The 19,089-nt window shown below is 37.7% G+C and overlaps 2 protein-coding genes across 3 annotated transcripts; one reads left to right on the top strand and one right to left on the bottom strand.

Moving 5' to 3' along the window:
* Positions 1-120: 120 nt before the first annotated feature.
* Positions 121-8,204, top strand: LOC117299310 (DNA repair protein RAD51 homolog A-like). 2 transcript variants are annotated; one of them, XM_033782826.1, is made up of 10 exons: positions 121-205; positions 1,063-1,178; positions 2,462-2,599; positions 3,037-3,154; positions 3,631-3,722; positions 4,423-4,517; positions 4,898-5,011; positions 5,513-5,642; positions 6,260-6,381; positions 6,933-8,204. In XM_033782826.1, the coding sequence occupies exons 2-10, from the start codon at positions 1,089-1,091 to the stop codon at positions 7,054-7,056; spliced, it is 1,023 nt and encodes a 340-aa protein (XP_033638717.1). In that variant the 5' UTR covers positions 121-205; positions 1,063-1,088; the 3' UTR covers positions 7,057-8,204. The 2 variants fall into 2 exon arrangements, with proteins under 2 accessions (XP_033638717.1, XP_033638726.1); XM_033782835.1 differs by lacking the exon at positions 121-205 and adding an exon at positions 420-739.
* Positions 8,205-8,740: 536 nt separating this feature from the next.
* Positions 8,741-18,932, bottom strand: LOC117292896 (abscission/NoCut checkpoint regulator-like). Its single transcript, XM_033775076.1, has 10 exons — positions 18,793-18,932; positions 17,333-17,523; positions 16,806-16,969; positions 16,191-16,285; positions 15,607-15,718; positions 14,834-14,998; positions 14,200-14,288; positions 11,011-11,100; positions 10,006-10,127; positions 8,741-9,705 (listed from the first exon to the last, which is right to left on the bottom strand). Exons 1-10 carry the CDS (start codon positions 18,844-18,846, stop codon positions 9,633-9,635), a joined length of 1,155 nt encoding a protein of 384 aa, XP_033630967.1. The 5' UTR covers positions 18,847-18,932; the 3' UTR covers positions 8,741-9,632.
* Between the last annotated feature and the right edge of the window lie 157 nt (positions 18,933-19,089).

Raw genomic sequence — 19,089 nt, forward strand, 5'->3', positions numbered from 1 at the left:
ATGTTATTCCAAACTATATATAATTTCCAAACAAAAATGATGTTTCTTTAAAAAAATGCAAAGACACGTTCTGCGCCAGTGATGACCGCCCCTCAAATAAAAGTGGTGTGAGCTAATTCTCGCGCGGGTTGTCTGAACTTGTTCAAGAAGTCTACGTTATCCAATTTCGAAGCTGTTTTTTATTGTTTCTGGTCATCTTACCGTTGTAAGTAAATGCTGCAGCAATTATTCTTCCAATATAAACGTTGTTGTTATTGACCCTTAAAAAACAGCAGAAATAGCTACCCCTGGCTTCACATAATGCGATTTTATGAGTGGTTTTTGCCTCCGAAAATCCATCATCATGATCGGTCATGGATTCATTATGATATGATGATGATTTGTTTGTTGTGTAACCCACCCAAACTGCACTGCTGACATCGTCGTGTCGATCTGATTTTGATGTATAAATTGTTGCTCTTGTGTTTCTTGTTGTATGTCACTGTATAATGCTGTACTGATGTTAGAATTGCTACAATTACCTCATTTATGAAACTGAATTTTAGCGGAAAGACGTTCTGAATCTGACAGTGACACCACTTTTTATTGCAACTATTGGAGACCCTGTAAAGTCAAAATCACCTCACCGGAATCAGCAGGGGCATGAGCGAGGGCAGCAGGGGGAAACCAATTAATCAATTTAAAAGCGCTAAGGAGCTACAACTATTGCAACTAAACAGAACACTCAACCCCTCAAAAGGTAATTGATTAGGATGTTCACCACAGGATATATGGAAATATTAAGTTCATTCTCTTCTGCTCTCACATTTGACTTCGCTACTTCCATTGCATTCAGTGCTTTTGCAGTAAGTTTTGTGTGAATATGGATGGGCGTTTTATAAGGCTTCATTTAGCCTTCATTATGCAGAGCCCGAATCTACAGGGTAACAGGTAAACAGGTAATTATTGAATGTAATGTCCTTTTTAACAATTTTTTTTAGTGGTTCTATTAAGTAGTGCACAAAATTTAAGTTGTGGTGGCTGATTTGCTTCTAACTCTCCAATCCATTGGTTAATTTTCAGGTTGTTTAAACATACAATAAGAAGCTATGCAGCAGCAGCAACAGCAGCAGGGTGCTAGCAACCAGGCAGATGACGCCCAGGAGGACTTTGGACCTCTTCTGATTGGTCGCTTGGAGGTAAGAATCTATAAAGACAGAGAAATCCGGACAAAAACTGGTGAACATTTGTGCAGTTTCATTACAATACATTACACTAGGCATTAAATTATACCAGGGTGACACTACAGACAAATAGTAACCAGGGCTGTGTGCTTCGTTTTTGAAAGGGCAAGGGCACCAAGGCATTTTCTCTTTAGCAAAGGGCACCCTATGAGGAAATTGTAAATTTCTACTGGAGCATTTCAAGGGCACCAAGGCAATGGCAAGGGGCAACGGAGGCAATTGCCTTTATTGCCTCCGTGAAGTATCAGGCCCGGCAAACTATTTGTAAGATTCATGCATTCGAGGCAGAAAGACAAAGTCCATGCCCTGCCATGCCAACTTCCTAGGCAGTTAGGATAAGAGAGCAAATATCGTGGATTGAATTAGTATTTACACTGGTTACCCAGTAAGCAGTAGGATTAAGTATAAACTTTTGCTTTTCGTGTATAAATCGCTCACCAGTAATGCCCCTGCATATATTGATGATCTTCTCAGCTCATACAATCCTCCTCGAAAACTCGGGTCTTATAATTCTAGCCTCCTTATTGAGCCCATTTCCAAACATTCATGGGGAGACCGATCTTTTTTCACATGCTGCCCCTCGTCTATGGAACAAACTGCCTGCACTAGTAAAATCATCCGTTTCTTTGACCCAATTTAAAAAACAACTGAAAACTGGTTTAATTATTGTTATTTTTGTTACCTTTTAGGATGTTTTTTCTTAAATATTGCATTTGTATTATTGTATTCTATACCACATGTTCTAGATTTCTCTCAACTTAGGTTTACATTTTAATTTGTGTTGTTGTTATTGTATATTAATTAATGCTATTGTTTGTATTTTAGCGCCATGAGCACTTCTGTGGATTTGTGCGCTTTATAAGTTTTCATTATTATTATTATTATTATTACTTCTAAATTTATGCTGTAGCAAACGATACACAATCGTTTATCTAATGGTTAAGGAAACTAGTATATTAACAATTTTTTTTAAAAATCTTGACTAAAGATCAGGCCTGGAATTGCCTCTTTGAGAGGGTAAGGCCAGTTCATTTGGTTAAGGGCACATCTATTGCCAATTGGAAAGTCTTAAAGTCTAAAATCTGAAAGTTTTGGAGGGGCACCAAGGCCAAAAGCAGGGCAATAATGGCCTCTGTGGCCTGCGTGTAATTCCAGGCCTGCAAAGATATATCATACATCCAGATGAATATTCATGTCCTAAAGTTGAGGTCATCCCTTTGTTTTTTTTTTATCTTTAGACCCACGGTATTAGTGCCAACGATGTGAAGAAACTGCAAGAGGCTGGGATGCACACTGTAGAGTCAGTCGCCTACTCCACAAAGAAGGAATTATGTAACATTAAAGGCATCAGTGAAGCAAAAGCAGACAAAATACTGGTACAGTCCTACAAACTTTCCTATATTATTGGACCCTTTGCAACTTATCTAAACCCTTTGAATTATGTCAAAATGGTTTTTGTTTCTTTTTCTGAAGAGTATATAGGATACTGCCCAAGACACATGGCTGTGCCATTGTTATGCAGGAATTGCATGTACCGAGAGTATTACATGTTTATGCCCTTACCTCCACTAAATCAATAAAAAAACACAAACAACTTTTTCTCTGCAACAGGATCACCTATTCTGTTAAATTTTACAGGTTGGATGGATGGTATGTTTGTTGATAATTAACGATAATACTTTTTTTCCAAAAACAATGACTAAGTATTATTGACAAAAAGCATTTCTTAAAACTTAAAAGATAAAAAATACCATGGCATTTGAGTTGAAACAACAATTTATGATGCAATCTACATGTTTTGATCATTGTCTAGAATGAGGCTATGAAGTTAGTACCGATGGGTTTTACAACAGCTACCCAGTTTCACCAACAAAGAGCAGAAATTATTCAGATTACAACTGGGTCCAAAGAGCTGGATAAACTACTGCAAGGTAAGAGATGTGCGCTGCTACAAAACTCAACGTTTAAAGGGTTTGGGTACTGGTAAATACATTGTTCACGCTAAAATAATTTTTTTTCTCCTGAGACGAGAATTAGTTTTACTCATTTCCCAAAAACTACAGCACCTCAGCAAGTAATATTTTAAGGGAAGCTTTCTACCATCATTATCTTCAAACCGTAAGTTTAATGTAAATCTGTGAACATTGTGTTTTGTGTCCTACAAAAAGTACCCAACCCCTTTTTAGACAAAATACTGGGTTTTAAATTAGTGGGATAAATGCTTAGTTTCAATTTGACAACTCACTGAGGACGTATTTGAATTGCCGGCTACAGCTGACAGTGCCCTATACTTCAACACATGATCCAGCGGTGCCTTGCCCTCTGGAAGATGACAACCTATGCCTTACGACCTATCATGTACGTCATCTCTATTTTTGTCTTATTTGATGTGTTTGTGTTTGCATAGGTGGGATCGAGACGGGATCTATCACAGAGATGTTTGGTGAATTCCGCACAGGCAAGACTCAGTTATGCCATACACTAGCTGTCACATGCCAAGTGAGTCCAACTGTGTAGCATGCTTTATTTGATATTAATTCAAAATGTATTTTATGACTTCTGTGTTTACAGAAAAATAAGGCAGCTTGTAATAACAATTTTATAACCAAAAAATTCCAGAGAATAAGAATTATGGTTTCAATTTTTTTAATGAAACCTTTGCAGACTGGTTGCATGGTGTGTAAATGAATTAACAAAATTAATGTAGGACTATTAATATTGTAGCAAGTTAGACTGGAAAATTGTTTAACCAGACCATTATTACCAATTCCTTTTCTCTTTTATATTTCGCTGAACTTTAAGAAGAGGCTTGGACTTGAAAAGCTAAAGGAAGTTCCAATAAGTGAATCTTTAAAAAAAACCACTAGACTGCTGGATTTGTTCAGTTGTTATTGTTAGGAATACATGTACATGTCCAATTTGAAAATTGCTGGACTCAGACCAATGTTCCAGTTGGTACACTCTCCGTTATGGTTTTCATAGATGGAAATGTGCAACAAGAATATTAATTCGGGTTTTACCCATATACACAGATGTGTGTTGGCACTGTAAAAAAATCGCAGGCATATTACTCGGGTGGGATTTGAACCCACGACCGTTGAAAATCTAGAGAAGTGTCTTACCAACTAGACCACCGAGATTGCCTGTTGGCTAGAGGCAGTTCAAATCCTATATTCTATATTTTATGTTTGTTCCACAGTTGCCGATTGATAACGGTGGTGGTGAGGGAAAGTGTTTGTATATCGACACCGAGGGTACATTCAGACCTGAAAGGCTCATAGCTGTTGCAGAAAGGTAAGATTAATCAATTGAAACAAACAATTGACAAACAGGTCTGTTCCCTCAAGCTCTGCCCCCGTAACAGCAATAACTTTTCACCCCCGCGAATCCCTGTTCAAAAGTCAGACTTTTTAGATTTCCATTGCAAAATTTAAAAAACTGTATGGTTTAGTTTGTGTGAAAACAACAACGGTTTGTATTTTGTCCGGACTTTACTTCCCTAAGCTTTGATAGTTTTCCTCCAGTTATTTAAAATCATTGGTCAAAAGTTTTTGTTTACCTTAAAGAAACATGTGCTTCCTTATTTACTACTATTTTTTTTAATCATATATGGATCGCTCGAGTTTCTTATTATTTTGTTTAATGGAAATGGTCTTTTGTTTGCATATGTTTAGATATAACTTAAGCGGAAGTGATGTGTTGGACAATGTGGCATATGCCAGAGCTTACAACAGTGACCATCAGGGGCAGCTCCTACTACAAGCCTCTGCAATGATGTCACAGTCTAGGTAAGCTTTTAGATTTGAAAGTCACAATGCTACTTATACAAATAGTATTCATTCAACAATAAATGCACAGCCAAAAATGTGGGTACTGTTTTTTCTTACTTGGATCATGTTTGAAGACATAGAAAGATTGTAGGGTTTGAAACTTTGCATGATGTGAAAACAATGATACATATATACATACATACAACAGAGCATTCATGAAGTGCCTTTTCGACAAGATCAAAGCGCTATAAAGTGAGCAAAGCAATGGGACTACATGTATACTACAACATATTACATTTCATACAGATAAGTTTTAAGAGATTTCTTGAGAAACAATCTAGACACTTTAAGGTAAAGCCATGTAAAGTTCTTGCTAACAAATTGTTCTGTAAACAAAAACTAGTGGTGTTACAACTTCACATTTCGATCATTTTGCTCCAATTGTCTTCAGAAGAAAAAGCCTGTTATTAAAGTGTATATAGAACCCCACATAATTGTAGATAATTGATTTGTCTCCAGATATTCTCTACTCATAGTGGACAGCGCCACCGCCCTTTACCGTACAGACTACAGCGGTCGTGGGGAGTTAGCGAGTAGACAGATGCACCTTGCCAAGTTCCTGAGGTGTCTACTAAGAATAGCAGATGAGGTAAGAGATGTTGCATTCATACTGCCAAAGTTGAGGTTTTCTCACACTACCTGGGGTGCATTTCTCTCCAACAAATGTTTGTATGACCATTTATACAATGTATGTCATGCTAAAAGTTGTGACTGGAATGCACCATTCCCAAAAGCACACGTCCACCAAATTGTTAGACCAATCAGCGACAAAGTGTTCGCTGTGTGAATAAGAATGATGGTATGATGTGCTAAAACATGCTTTTCTTAGAAAAAAACCTTAAATTTGAACAGTCATTGTCCTTTTCATTGACTGCCTATTAGGCTGTCTCCCTGGAAAAAACCCACTCTGTGTCTCACACTTGGTGGTGCACTATGTTGTGACTCGCTGTTTGAGTTCAAAGTTTTGCATGCATGATTTTCTTCTTGCTTGTGTGATTCCCGATTTTTTACTTTTGGCCCTTTTCACAATCAGACAAATTGTGATAAAACAGCCATAAAAGTATATTAAAGCCTACACCAGCTGAACATGTAGGTCAGCCCTCGTACTTCATAAATCATTTTTTTCCAAGGTCCAAATATCATGCCTCGTTTTGCCGTCTCTTTTTGAGTATTTGTCATCATTTGTTAAATGTTCTTTTCACACAGTATGGTGTAGCAGTTGTAATCACCAATCAGGTTGTAGCTCAGGTGGATGGTTCAGCAATGTTCTCTGCAGATCCCAAGAAGCCTATTGGTGGTAACATCATGGCCCATGCCTCCACTACCAGGTCAGATTAAAATTCATTATCGTTTATTGAGTTTAGTTATAAAATACAATAACCACATAATAAACAAGTGATTTATTATTTGATATCTGAAGTAAAAAGATGCATCCCCTCAAACTGATCCCCTGGCTGCCACTTCCATGGTTGTATTGTAAAAAAAATGGTTGTGATCCTCGGCTACACGGCAGTTAACGGCTTCTGACTGGCACCCCAAACAAAATTATTGACAAAATAGGGAGACCGCCGCCATTGGGCTAGATAGCTCAGTTGGTAGAGCACTGGCTCGTTAATCTTGAGGTCGTTGGTTCAAATCCTGCTCTATTAATGTTTTCTTTGTTCAACCTAAAATCAAGTATCTAGAAGATCACTAACCCAGGGCCTAATTTTATGGAAGATTCTTGTCACTGGTTTTTGGAGGATTTAATTCTTTCGCATCAAGTATTTACCAGTTTTTATCTAGGTCAGCTTCTATCAGCTTCAGAGAATAAAAAAATTGCAGTATAGTGGTTCATTGAGTTGTCTTTATCTTCATAAAATACTGTTCTACATTTCAGACTGTATCTTCGTAAGGGTCGTGGAGAAACAAGAATCTGCAAGATCTACGACTCGCCATGTCTTCCTGAATCTGAGGCTATGTTTGCCATCAACCCTGATGGTGTTGGAGATGCCAAGGATTAAGGTCTCATGGTTGCAAGTGTAATGGGATTCTTCCAAACACTGTGCCGGCTTTACAGTGTGCCTCAAACAATTATTAGAAACATTTTTGTATTGACTCAATTCAGTTGACGCAATTCTCACAATAATCTTGTTGGTGCCATTTTGGAAGTCGATGTTCCTATGTGTTATACAGTGTAGTGTGCATTTTAGGCCATGCGGCGTTTACACGCTTAACAAATAATTATTTACATTAATTTGACTCTCAGAATTGTGAGCGTGGCAGACCGGAGCCACTTCTGACAATGGATCTTATACATTGATGTCATCAAAGTAAACTGGTAACGATACAATGGAAATGTGCAGGAATGCCAATTACCAACCTCACTTTGACCTCTAGGCGAGGCTGCCCTTCTAAAATCGCATCATATTAATAAGGTCTATGTTGAAGAGTCAATTAGCTTCTTTTGATTTTTATGTTTTACTCACAAAAATGTGATGCCCTGGATTTGCTTTTCACACACTTGGCAAAGTCACAAAGTTAATACATTTGCCAACTTGTGTCTTTTGTTATAAGGTGAATGAAGAAGATTAAAGAACTTTCCTCAACTCTTATAATTTTGATGTATAAAGTGTACAGATTACTAATGTAAAAGTAATTTATCTCTTTAATGTAGATAATTAATGTAGTTAATGTAGTAGTAGTGGTAGTTGGAGAGATAGAGCAGTTAGAACTTGTCCAGAGAAATGCCTTTTATAAACAAGAATGTCACACACACAAAATGTGAACAGCAAATACTGTGTTTTATGTATTGTTAGTTCTAGTAATTTGAATGATATTTAAACCTCTGCAGAATATAGTGGCTGTATGTAGTGTTTGATTTTGGGCTTTGAGGCATTGCCAACTTGAAGTATCAGAGTTGTGGGACTTAAGAGAACACAATTTGTTTGGTGAAATTCATTCTTAATTGAAAGTCAATACATACACTTTGATGTACAAGGACACTTTATTTCACCTTAATTGCAAGCAAAAGTAATTGTACAACATGTGAACCAGAGGCTTCAAACCTTTAACAGTGCTATATATATCTGGTTGTGTTTTCCATTTCAACAAATCAGGGAGTCAAATTCTGACCTTTAGCCTGTTCGAGATCAAGCTGAAAAAAAAAAAATAACCTCTGAAAGTGATCACATCTACATATCTGACTGAGGCAATCAAATGAACAAGAATACGTTGAGCCCAGTAGAGCAGGGTAAAGGTTACTTTCAACAAACCAACTTGTTCAGGAAAAGAGCACAAAAAGGTGATACACCTTTAATTATTACAAACGTGTAAATACTTTGTGAATTTGAATTTCCCAAAACCATTAGTTTACATAGATAAATACAATAGAACTTTAAAGGCAGTGGACACTATTGGTAATTACTCAAAATAATTATTGGCATAAAACCTTTCTTGGTGACGAGTAATGGGGAGAGGTTGATGGTATAAAACATTGTGAGAAACGGCTCCCTCTGAAGTGCCATAATTATCGAGAAAGAAGTAATTTTCCACGAATTGGATTTCGAGACCTCAGATTTAGAACTTGAGGTCTCGAAATCAACCATCTAAACGCACACAACTTCGTGTGACAAGGGCTATTTTTCTTTCATTATTATCTTGCATCTTAGATGACCGATTGAGCTCAAATTTTCACAGGTTTGTTATTTTATGCATATGTTGAGATACAGCAACTGTGAAGGCTAGTCTTTGACAATTACCAATAGTGTCCAGTATCTTTAAGTCCAACATCGCTGTATGTACAGTTAGAGGCAATGAGAAGCCATATATCCATCGCTATTTCATTTTTGTAAACATGGCTTGCAAATGTTAAAATAAAATTTCACAGAAAAAAACATCCAGTTTCTTTACTTTGAAATATCTTACTTGTTCCATTCACTTACAGTTATAATTGATATTGCATTATATTGAGTTCCAAGCATCAAACTCAGTTCTGATGGGTGAGTTTTCAGTGGGTTCGAACCCAAGTCATGACACTTGTGTTTACTGGCAAGGAGTTAATGGATACCTGAGAGCACTGCCATGAATGTACTGACTTAGGAAATCTAGGTTATGCAATACAGTTGTCATTTTTGCAACTGTTAACGGTAATTTTTTTGCTCAGCCAAGAAATTAATTTTCTGCTTGACAGCTTTATGATATTGGGCCAAAGCACTAGCTCAACAACGTTTCCCCAGCTCTAAATTATGACCAACCACGGCTCTTGGTCTGGGCAGCCAGCACTATAGTTTATGCCAAATTTACCAAGAGTTTGTATATCAAAGTATAGCCCGGTTCATACTTACTGCAAATGCGAGCGTATTTTGACGTCACATGGCTGTTTTCTCAGCAAATGTTTCGCAGGAGTTGAACACAACTGAAATGAACCGGGCTTAACCTGGTTTTGTTTTTACAATAACTGAAATTACATTGAAAGTATGTCAATAAACTTATATCAACAGTGTAGTATTTTGGCTGCCAGGACATGCCATGGAATGCACAAGGCCACTTTATGAATAAACAAGTTGATATTTTGTTTATACTTGAGAATTTGAAGTCATCACTTTCGGCCAGCTTTTGGTCTGAAATTCGACGTTCTGTGGTCTTTTAAATCGTAGCCATCATGACCCTCTCTGAAAATCGTATATAAAATAATATAAACATTTAACTCCTATAAAATTCATGATAATTATATTGAAAATATTGAAAATTCAAAAGATCATCCTGCTGAATAATATAAAACATTAAACTCCTATAAATTCATGATAAACAATTCAACAATAGTTGGAAATGTGTAAATGCCTGGCAGAATAAAATAAGTCATACACAGGCATAGCAGAAGCAGTCAAGGGAAAAGGGATGGAAGCACACAGAATGGCAAGAGAAAAACGAAGATTTTGTTAACAATTTGTTAAGAAGGCAAGACAACTTACTTGAAGCATCGTGAGCAGTACAGGTCCTCATCACATCCATGGCATCTTAGTGAGGCATCCTCATTGCAGATACAACACCATGGGAGCTCGTCTGGGTCTGAGGTAACTTCAGCACCTGATGGCTTCATCATTAACAAAAAAACAGAAATTGAAAGTAAGACACAAAGTAGGGGGAGACGTAACATATATACCACACAAAAATAGACCATGTCACTTTTGCTTACAAAAAGAGCAGCAATGTACATGTACATTCCAGGTCATTTCCAGGCAGGCAAGATACTACACTGGTCATAAATATGAGAAATTTTACTTTTTGTGACACGATTTTCATAAAAGTTCAAGATATATAAAAACAATAATTGATCAAGTTTTTAGATGTACCACCTTAACACATTTGAAAAATTTATACAAAAACTCAGACAGTGCAATCTCAATGAGAGCAATGATTTGGGGTTTTCCCACTGAGCTGTGTACAAGCACTGATAAATTAATAGTTCCTGCAGCAAGTCAATGCTCTGAGACTCTTTTGTGAGTTTGATGTCACAAGTAGCTACGTGGACTATAGACCCCTTGCATTGGGCGCATCCTTTAGGTCAAACAACGCTAACAAGTACATGTATACACACCACAAACAAAACTCTAAGCCAATGATAGGTCTTCATTCGACCTTAACAGGCATGATATTTTGTCCTTGGATAAAAGTAGAAATATTTTAGTGGGTACAAGGGCAAACCTACTTGAACACATGGTGTAGACTTTAGTATACTTTTCAGGCTATTTGATCACACTTTTTCTGATTTTTCCAAGAGCAACAAAAAATCCTGAAATAAGACTTAGGAAGACGTACGTAGAAAGAATATCATGCCTGCCTTAATGAGGATGCTGTTTGAACTTGTCACATCATATGCAAAGGGTCTCTTGCACTAAACCCTTCCTGTTTAAGTCTCATGACAATGATTGGTTTTTCTAGTTAGCACTATTTCAAAACAAACGACATGTAGTTACCTTTTGTGCAGGAAGTGGCTGAGACTGAGGATCTTGTGCCGAGTAACCAGTTGCACCCATTCTTGCTTCTAACTTGTCCTCCTCTAAAAGCTTCATTGGGTTAAAAAAAAAATAAAAAAATAAATGATTAGGGTCTTGACATGCAAGGCATTTTATAAGCAACCTGGTAGTAACCCATTGCAGTGCATGGTATGGCCCTTCCACTGCAAAACAGCCTAACTCCAAAAAATGTAGTTTCTTTTAAAGGCAGTGGACACTATTGGTAATTGTCAAAGACCAGTCTTCGCACTTGGTGGATCTCAACATATGCATAAAATAACAAACCTGTGAAAATTTGAGCTCAATTGGTCATCGAAGTTGCAAGATAATAATGAAAGAAAAACACCCTTGTTACAAAAAGTCGTGTGCTTTCAGATGCTTGATTTCAAGACCTCAAATTCTAAATATGAGGTCTCAAAATCAAATTCGTGGAAAACAACTTCTTTCTCGAAAACTACATGTACGTTACTTCAGAGGGAGCCGTTTCTCACAATGTTTTATACTATCAACAGCTCTCCACTACTGGTAACCAAGTAAGTTTTTATGCTAACAATTATTTTGAGTAATTACCAGTAGTGTCCACTGCCTTTAATTAACTATAAGATAATTTCTGGGTAAATTGAGGGATTTTTATTCCACTTCAAAGTTTCAAAGGTCATAATGTATGAATGGAATATAACATCTCATCCTCTTTTTTACTTTCATGGCGATACAGCTTATCTTTATACTTGCATTTCTCACAGTTATCATCAAATAAAAAATTCAAAAACATAAAAACTAATCAATTAAATTAAATGCTTAAAGTCACCTGGAAATAGAATTTGTTTTCTTTCAAACATAAGAGTATATGCTTACGAACAATAAAACAATTTTTTTAGTAATTGTTTGTCACGATTTATATGTTTAAAATATATATAAAGTTGTTTGGGGGTTGACTCCGCCTACGGGTCATTCCATGTCAGACCAACACACTTTTTTACCTCATGTCTTCCGATTTTGATAAAAATTGCTGTGCTTGTAGGTCCTAATGAGCAATGAATGCACACCAATTTTCAGCCCGATCGGACTTTCCATGTGGTCAGGGCAGAAACCTTTTTGGTAAAAATATGTCATAACCATGTCAATTTTTATCACATATATGCAAATTTGGTATCAAATTGATGAGAATTGCACGCTCAAATCAATTCTTTCATCAAAAATAAATTTTCTGAAATGTAGGTCACTGTAATCTTTAATAATGTTATCGTGACCTTTGACCCCGTTTTTGAAATAATGTATCATTCCAAAAATCAACGAAATAAAAATCATTTGATAGAGCATGTCTTCCAATATCAGAATCCACTAAGAAACAGTTGGGCTCTTCAAAATTTACAAGTTTATGACTATTTTTGTACAAGTCACTATGATCTTTAATATGTTATCGTGACATTTGACCCAATTTTTGAAATAACGCATCATTCCAAAAGTCAATGAAATGAAAATCACTTGATAGAGCATGTCATCCTCTATCAGAATCCACTAAGAAACAACTGGGCTCTTCAAAATTTACAACTTTAAGACTATTTTTGTACAGTTGGTAGGTTACAAATTAGTCAATTAATTATACATGTACATGTACTTTACTTTATAAATAAATAAAAATAAAAAACTTTCCAAAGTTACTAAAATTGTTATTGGTGAGGGCTGATGTGGTCTAACCAGAATCATACTTTAAAATACCAGCAGTGACGCACCCAGGATTTAATTTGGGTTGTGGGTGGAGGGGGGTGGGGGGGGGAGGGCATTTTTCTGAAACAAAACTCTTTCCAAGATGGTAAACAAAAAATGTCACCATGCTGCAACTCTGACTTCATCGGAAGGTTAGCATGCCTTTTCGTGTGCTATACGGTTAAATGGAAATCGCACAGTTAGCAAAAAATCTGCTGCTGGGCAGCTCTATTAAAATGGGCACTGAAGTCAGAGTTGCAGCATGGTGAACAAATTGTTCTTGAGGATTTCTCAGAAAGTTACTATGCATTGATTTGTTGTTCAAGATTCATCACAGGGGGTTAAAGTAAGACTGCATAAGTTTGTGATCTACTGAAGAAAGGCAGACAGCTTCTCCATCTCAACCTTGATGTAATCTCTAACTGGGATCACTAATAATCACAGTGGTGCACCCGAAAAGGGGGGGGGGGTGGGGGACGATGGGTCGGGGGATTGATCCCAGCCCCTCCAAGGTATTCAATTTGTTTGTTTGATTTGTTTTGATTTTTTGTTTTACAATCTTCGAAAGAAATTTTTTGGGAAAATATGGCCCACCCCCCAAAAATAATAAATCCTGGGTGTGTCACTGCTGATAGTTTAAATTCTGATTCTGGTTAAACCACATCAGCCCTCAACAAGAAACAAATCGCAAACAATGAACACTTTAAGTAACTTTAGAAACAGAAGAGTGAGGTTTGTTGGTGGATTTATTATGTAAAGTATATAATTTGACTAGTTTGTGACCTAACCACTGTACAAAAATGGTAATAAAATTGTAAATTTTGAAGAGCCCAGTTGTTTCTTGGTTGATTGTGATAGAGGAAAACATGTTCTATCAGGTGATTTTTATTTTGTTGATTTTTTTAAGTTTCTCAAGTTGTCATTTCTAGGGGGGGGGAGGTGGGAGGAATGGTAATGTCTACATTTGTCAGAATTTAGAAGTGAAATGAGAAGTGATGTACATTAATTAACAAGAAGCTGCTCAGGTCTCACTGGAATTGGGGGGGGGGGGGGGGGGTAGGCCAAACAGGATACAAACATCTCTGAAAGACTTAGCTCTACAGTAGCGTAAGGTCAATATTATCCACAGAGATGTTTGCTGCAACTTTTACAATGCTGACAAACTATTAAAGACAGGTAATAAAGATACTGCCCCGAACACCAAGGGCCATCTCACATGAGGCAATTTACAGGTAACCAGTTCCAGGAAATCTCAAAGAAGAGAATCCATTCACATTTTAATGTTCTCATAATTTTCTTGGGAATCGCTAGAAATTGTTTGAAAAATTACTTTGGGGCTACCAAAGTGGTCTTGTAGCATGCACTGCAGTTGGTTGCCTCCAAGTTGCATGTAAAATAGTATATGACAAGGCCCGCAAGGATCAATCGACCTGTGTGTCTTACCTGTTTAATAAGTCGTTGAGTTGCAGCTTCTTCATCTTCCTCTTCATCATCAACGCCCGCACCTTCACCTCCTTTAGGTCCATCTCCACCTTAACATGGTCAATCCATAAAACCAATTACGCATATTTGGTTCATATCAAACCTCACAAAGAAACAATTCCTTCCGCCCAAGCTCAGGTGACGTTTATTAATCAAAATTTTAACCTTCCCTGCAAAATGAACAACAGCAGTTTTCGGGGGCCTTCAAATGCATATTTGAATGTTTTTCAGACAAAATATATTCTCTGCAAGATTGTTACTGGCCAGAACTGTGTATTGAGAGAGTTGTATCGTTAAGGGACCAGTTTTCTTTGGTCATGAGGTTGTTGGATGCAGCACAACACAATTGGCAGACTAAGCTGGCACCATTCGCCATTGAGTAATTTTATCAGGCAAAGTGGCTTCTAATCGCAAGTTTTCACAACCCTCTCAATAGGGCCTACATGGCTCTGGTTTAAACTTTATAGCAAAAGTTGTGGAGTAAACTCATAATTTTTTTCTCCCAAATTCACAATCCTTAAAAATGTCTTGAACGATCACTTGCTTTCAGTTATAATAATACCACAGTGATTTGTTATATTTTTCACTAAAGTACCTGATGTTTTAGTGTTGAGTTTGGCGAGTCTCACTGCTAACTCTGCATCTCGTTTCAAACCCTCCTCGTCTTTCTTCAACTCCTCCTGGGCGTCTTGCATCAGCTTCATCATCTCCTCCTCAAAATTTTGCTCACTGCTCGTTCCTCCACCACCTGCAGATTCCTCTGTTTGCATTGAATCATAGAAAGGGAAAGAAAAGGGCAGAATTAAGCTCTGATGGTGACAGAGTATGGGTTCATGTTTCAGTTGCGGCACTAATTCTGTGTCCTTTAGATGGACATCAAGGAGACTTATTTTAGTAATTTTTTAATTTATCACACATCCAATATTCAGCACAACAAGCGAAAATAACATGATGAAGAAGATTTGAGAAAACTTGAGATAACCCCGGTGGGTAAAGCCCACACAATCAAGTTGGGGGATGAAACCCAATCCACACAGGGAAAAAAAATCACTGAGCCAACCTGATCTGATCAGGGATGTTGATCAGATCATGAAGAAGGGGCACCAAGGCCAAGACCACGGCAACAAAGACCATGGTATGTGTGGTATCACAGTAATTCCAGGCTTGTCATTACAATATGTAAAATCATTCTAAACCAAAATTTTAATACCTGTTTGCCTAAAGTTAATAGTTTGGTGCCAGATGCCCTTCATACAGCATTACAGATGTACGTGTACACGTACACTGTTATTTGTTTTATTCAGTGACCTTTCAAAGTAGTACTGCTGTTCGAGTTGTACTTTTACTTTTATACCTATAAATATCTACCTGATATTTCCATGCCTTCCCTCTTAGCATCTATGGCTGCCTCTTCCTTCATCTGCTCCATCAAGTCTTTGGTTTGCTCAAACTGTGTGCGCTGATCGGGAGCTTGATGGGGCTGTAAAGTGAAATGAAGATACTTATCTGCTTGCAAAAATTAACCCTCCTACTATTGTTGCTATTGATATAGTGAGTTGACCAAACACATAAAACCATAAAACCATGCTACACAGATTATGTCTGGTGGCACCACTGTGCAACGAACTGTATGATGTGGGTGCATTTAACACATGATATCATTTTTCAAACATACATACTTTGGGTTCATGAATTGTTTGTTTGTTATGATCTTTTCCGTCAAGGGAACTCATCAAATCTTCCACAAGTGGGTACAAATGGCAAGCTGAAAACAGCCAATTTCTCTCATACGAACATTGGTTAAACGTCTATGGCCATGAATTGCACAAATATAAACATAGTTTTTCAGTAACTAGACGACGATACTTATTCTTGACATTGTGAAATCAGCGGGCGCCTTGGGGGATGCGAACCAACAACATTGTAATTGCAAGTCCTGCAGTCTCACTTACTGGTACTGAAGAAGCAGTGCTTGATGCAGAATGAGGGTCATTTCCTTTCAACCTCTGCAGTCTATCCTCTATCTCTTCGGTTGATAGAGTACGACCTTGAAAAGATAAACAAACAAAATACATGTGTAACTTGAAAATACTGAGACACATCAATGTATTATATGGTATATATTGGTAAAAAACTAGGATGAATATTCTTTATCCCTGATGCAAATTTGGCGTCTACTAAGTCGTTTGCAGTGCCCGCTGCTAAAACATAGGATTCGAACTGCCTCTAGCCACCGGGCAATCTCGGTGGTCTGGTTGGTGTGACACTGCTCTGGGGTTGCAGGGGTCGTGGGTTCGAATCCCACCCGAGTAATATGCCTGTGATTTTTTTTCACAGAACTCGGGTAGGTAATGAGTGTACAGTGCTGACACACATCGGTGTATATGGGTAAAAACAAGGAAGAATATTTAAAACACTGAATGTGAAAAATATTTGAAGAAAGTATTGATTCTACATCACAGTATTGTTTTCATTATTAACCAAACCTAAACAAGTGCAATAAAGAAATTTTCCTTCCAACCTTTCCTATTTTGAAATGTCTTGTAATCAAAAATCTTTTGTATTACCTCTTGCTTTTTTCCTGTCTTCTTTGAGTCTCTCTAGTCTGTCGGCGATTTCCACGTCCTGTGATCTCACAAGACCCCTCTTCCTTGAATTCACAGAGAAAGAGGTTGAGGTAGCTGAAGCCTGTGTTCCCATTTGGTTCTTGGAAGCAAGGACGGCTATCCTCCTTGGATGGTGAATAAAGTATGAAAAATAAGTTTAAAGGTTTTTAAAATATGCATGCGATTCATTTATAACATGAAAGAGAACTGTGTAGTCATGGCTCAAGTTTTACACTATGAATTGCATAAGTTCTTTAACTGTGATTCAGTAACTAGATGACAATAGATCATTAGATGACAAAACTTCATTGTCATTGTGAAACTCGTAGTAACCGTTGCTAGATTTAAACATTTAAACACACAGCGCTGTGATTGCAAATCCCAGGGTTGATTTCACAAAGGATTGAGGATTAAATTGCAACTATTTTTACAAATACAAAAAAAGTATGAACTTTTATGATCGGGTCTTCATCCTCATCAATTCATACTTCTTGAAATTTTCAGGTGGTTCCATCATGTGCTTGTTTTTCCCCTGGTCCGTGCTTGTAACAGGTGGGGCTGTGAGCCGCTGGTAGCACTTGTTGCACACATGTTGTTCCTTCGTGCCTTGGTTTGGCAGCACTATTGAGTTACTCACACACTTACTGCAGAAGGCATAACCACAGCTCTTGCAGCCATGCTAAATTATAAAAAAAAAACAGCAAAAAAGACCAAAAAAAATTAGCAAAAATTCTGAAATACTTCTCTTTTCATATTTGAGAATTTACTTAATTACATAATGGGTCTCTTCATGCCCTTTAGCCCAAATCACGGACTCCGTTCGTATAGGGCTGTCTAGGGCTGTGTGAGTTAGTGGTTTCAGCACACACACAAATACAAAATAAAAGTTGATCACAAACAAAACAAAACACCACCTCCAAATGTTCTTAGAATCTTTCTCAGCTCAGTATTCCTCTTAGTACTCTGGTCACTCTTACAAATAAAGAAATATATTGGTTTTAACAGTGTTTTTGTTAAATGTTTTTTTAATGCATACATTATTCAGTCAATACCATTAAAAATCAAATATACATGTATGGTAAACTTCAAGTTCAAGTTTCTATAAAATAATATACTCTGCTGTCTATGTTTTGTTGCTGGTTTGTTTTATTAACTGTCTGTGTTGCTTTGTTAATAATAATAATTGTTATACTCTGATAGATAGTCAGTGGGATTTGTCTTTATTTGGGTTTGTGGTGAGCGGTGAGACCATGGAGGTAGAAACAAAGACACTTCATAGAGCTGTGAAGCACAATGTAATTTTTGTCTTGATAAAAAATGGATTACCAACCAAATCAGTACATCCCCACCCCCCAGGCCGCTATTTACCCCTCCCGCCCCGCGCTGAGCCCCCGTCACGGCCATCCGTCGACTTGGCTTGACCCCAAGTTAAGTTGTCTGACGGTTGAATAAATTATTTATCCGTCGAGTTGTCCGAACCGTCGAGTTGTCTGAACCGTCGAGTTGTCCGAACGGACGAGTTGTCCGACGACGGTCGAGTTGTCGACATGACATGATGGATGCTTAACTCGAGCTCTATGCTATGCACAGTTGACTGTTTGACCAGACCCAGTAACTTGGGCGCTGTACCCCTTTTTTGCGAAATTTTGACATAAAAAAAGGGGTAAAAAAAGGGGGTATGGATTGACCATGGAGGAAGACTCCATGGATTGACACAGTACACATCACACTAGCCCACCTTGTTGAGCTTTTAATGGCTCAGCTTTTAACATCGGTCTCCTATGACAGTGATGAGACCATTAACAGCTCAACAAGGTGGGCTAACAATCATCACACTACCACACCCACAGCTTCACACGAAGTCAACAGGCATGACATTTTTAACCAACGCTCCAACGAAACAGGTTTGTTATTTGATGAAAACCTGAAATGTAAATATTTTACGTACCTCTCTCTTGAATATTCCAAACTTGTCGGTACAGCTAAAGCAATGTCCACTCATTGTATTCTCAAACCGTTATATTTTTTTAACCAGTCACATCTATTTTGGCCTAAAATTTTACTCTGGGAAAAAAACCTTTTTTTTGCGGATTGTTATTATTTACCGCCCTCTGTTGGCCGCAATTAAACGTCCCATGGTTGGTGGTTGGGGGGGGGGGGGGGGGGGGGTCGGTGGTGCGCGTGTGGTGGGCGGGGCGGAGAGGGGCCGGGGCCGGGTGCAATGAGCTTCGAGCGAGACGACTAC

This window comes from Asterias rubens, chromosome 1 (genome assembly GCF_902459465.1).
Source record: "Asterias rubens chromosome 1, eAstRub1.3, whole genome shotgun sequence".
Classification (NCBI taxonomy): Eukaryota; Metazoa; Echinodermata; class Asteroidea; order Forcipulatida; family Asteriidae; genus Asterias; species Asterias rubens.

Bases quoted from the DNA above. Each gene is read 5' to 3' on its own strand.
- LOC117299310 (XM_033782826.1), top strand. From the start codon at position 1,089: ATGCAGCAGCAGCAACAGCAGCAGGGTGCTAGCAACCAGGCAGATGAC. The intron at 1,179-2,461 runs GTAAGAATCTAT...TTTTATCTTTAG, and splicing joins TTCTGATTGGTCGCTTGGAG to ACCCACGGTATTAGTGCCAA. The intron at 3,723-4,422 runs GTGAGTCCAACT...TTTGTTCCACAG, and splicing joins CACTAGCTGTCACATGCCAA to TTGCCGATTGATAACGGTGG.
- LOC117292896 (XM_033775076.1), bottom strand. From the start codon at position 18,846: ATGAGTGGACATTGCTTTAGCTGTACCGACAAGTTTGGAATATTCAAG. The intron at 16,286-16,805 runs GTAATACAAAAG...TATCTTTTCAAG, and splicing joins AGACAGGAAAAAAGCAAGAG to GTCGTACTCTATCAACCGAA. The intron at 9,706-10,005 runs GTAAGTTGTCTT...TACGATTTTCAG, and splicing joins TACTGCTCACGATGCTTCAA to AGAGGGTCATGATGGCTACG.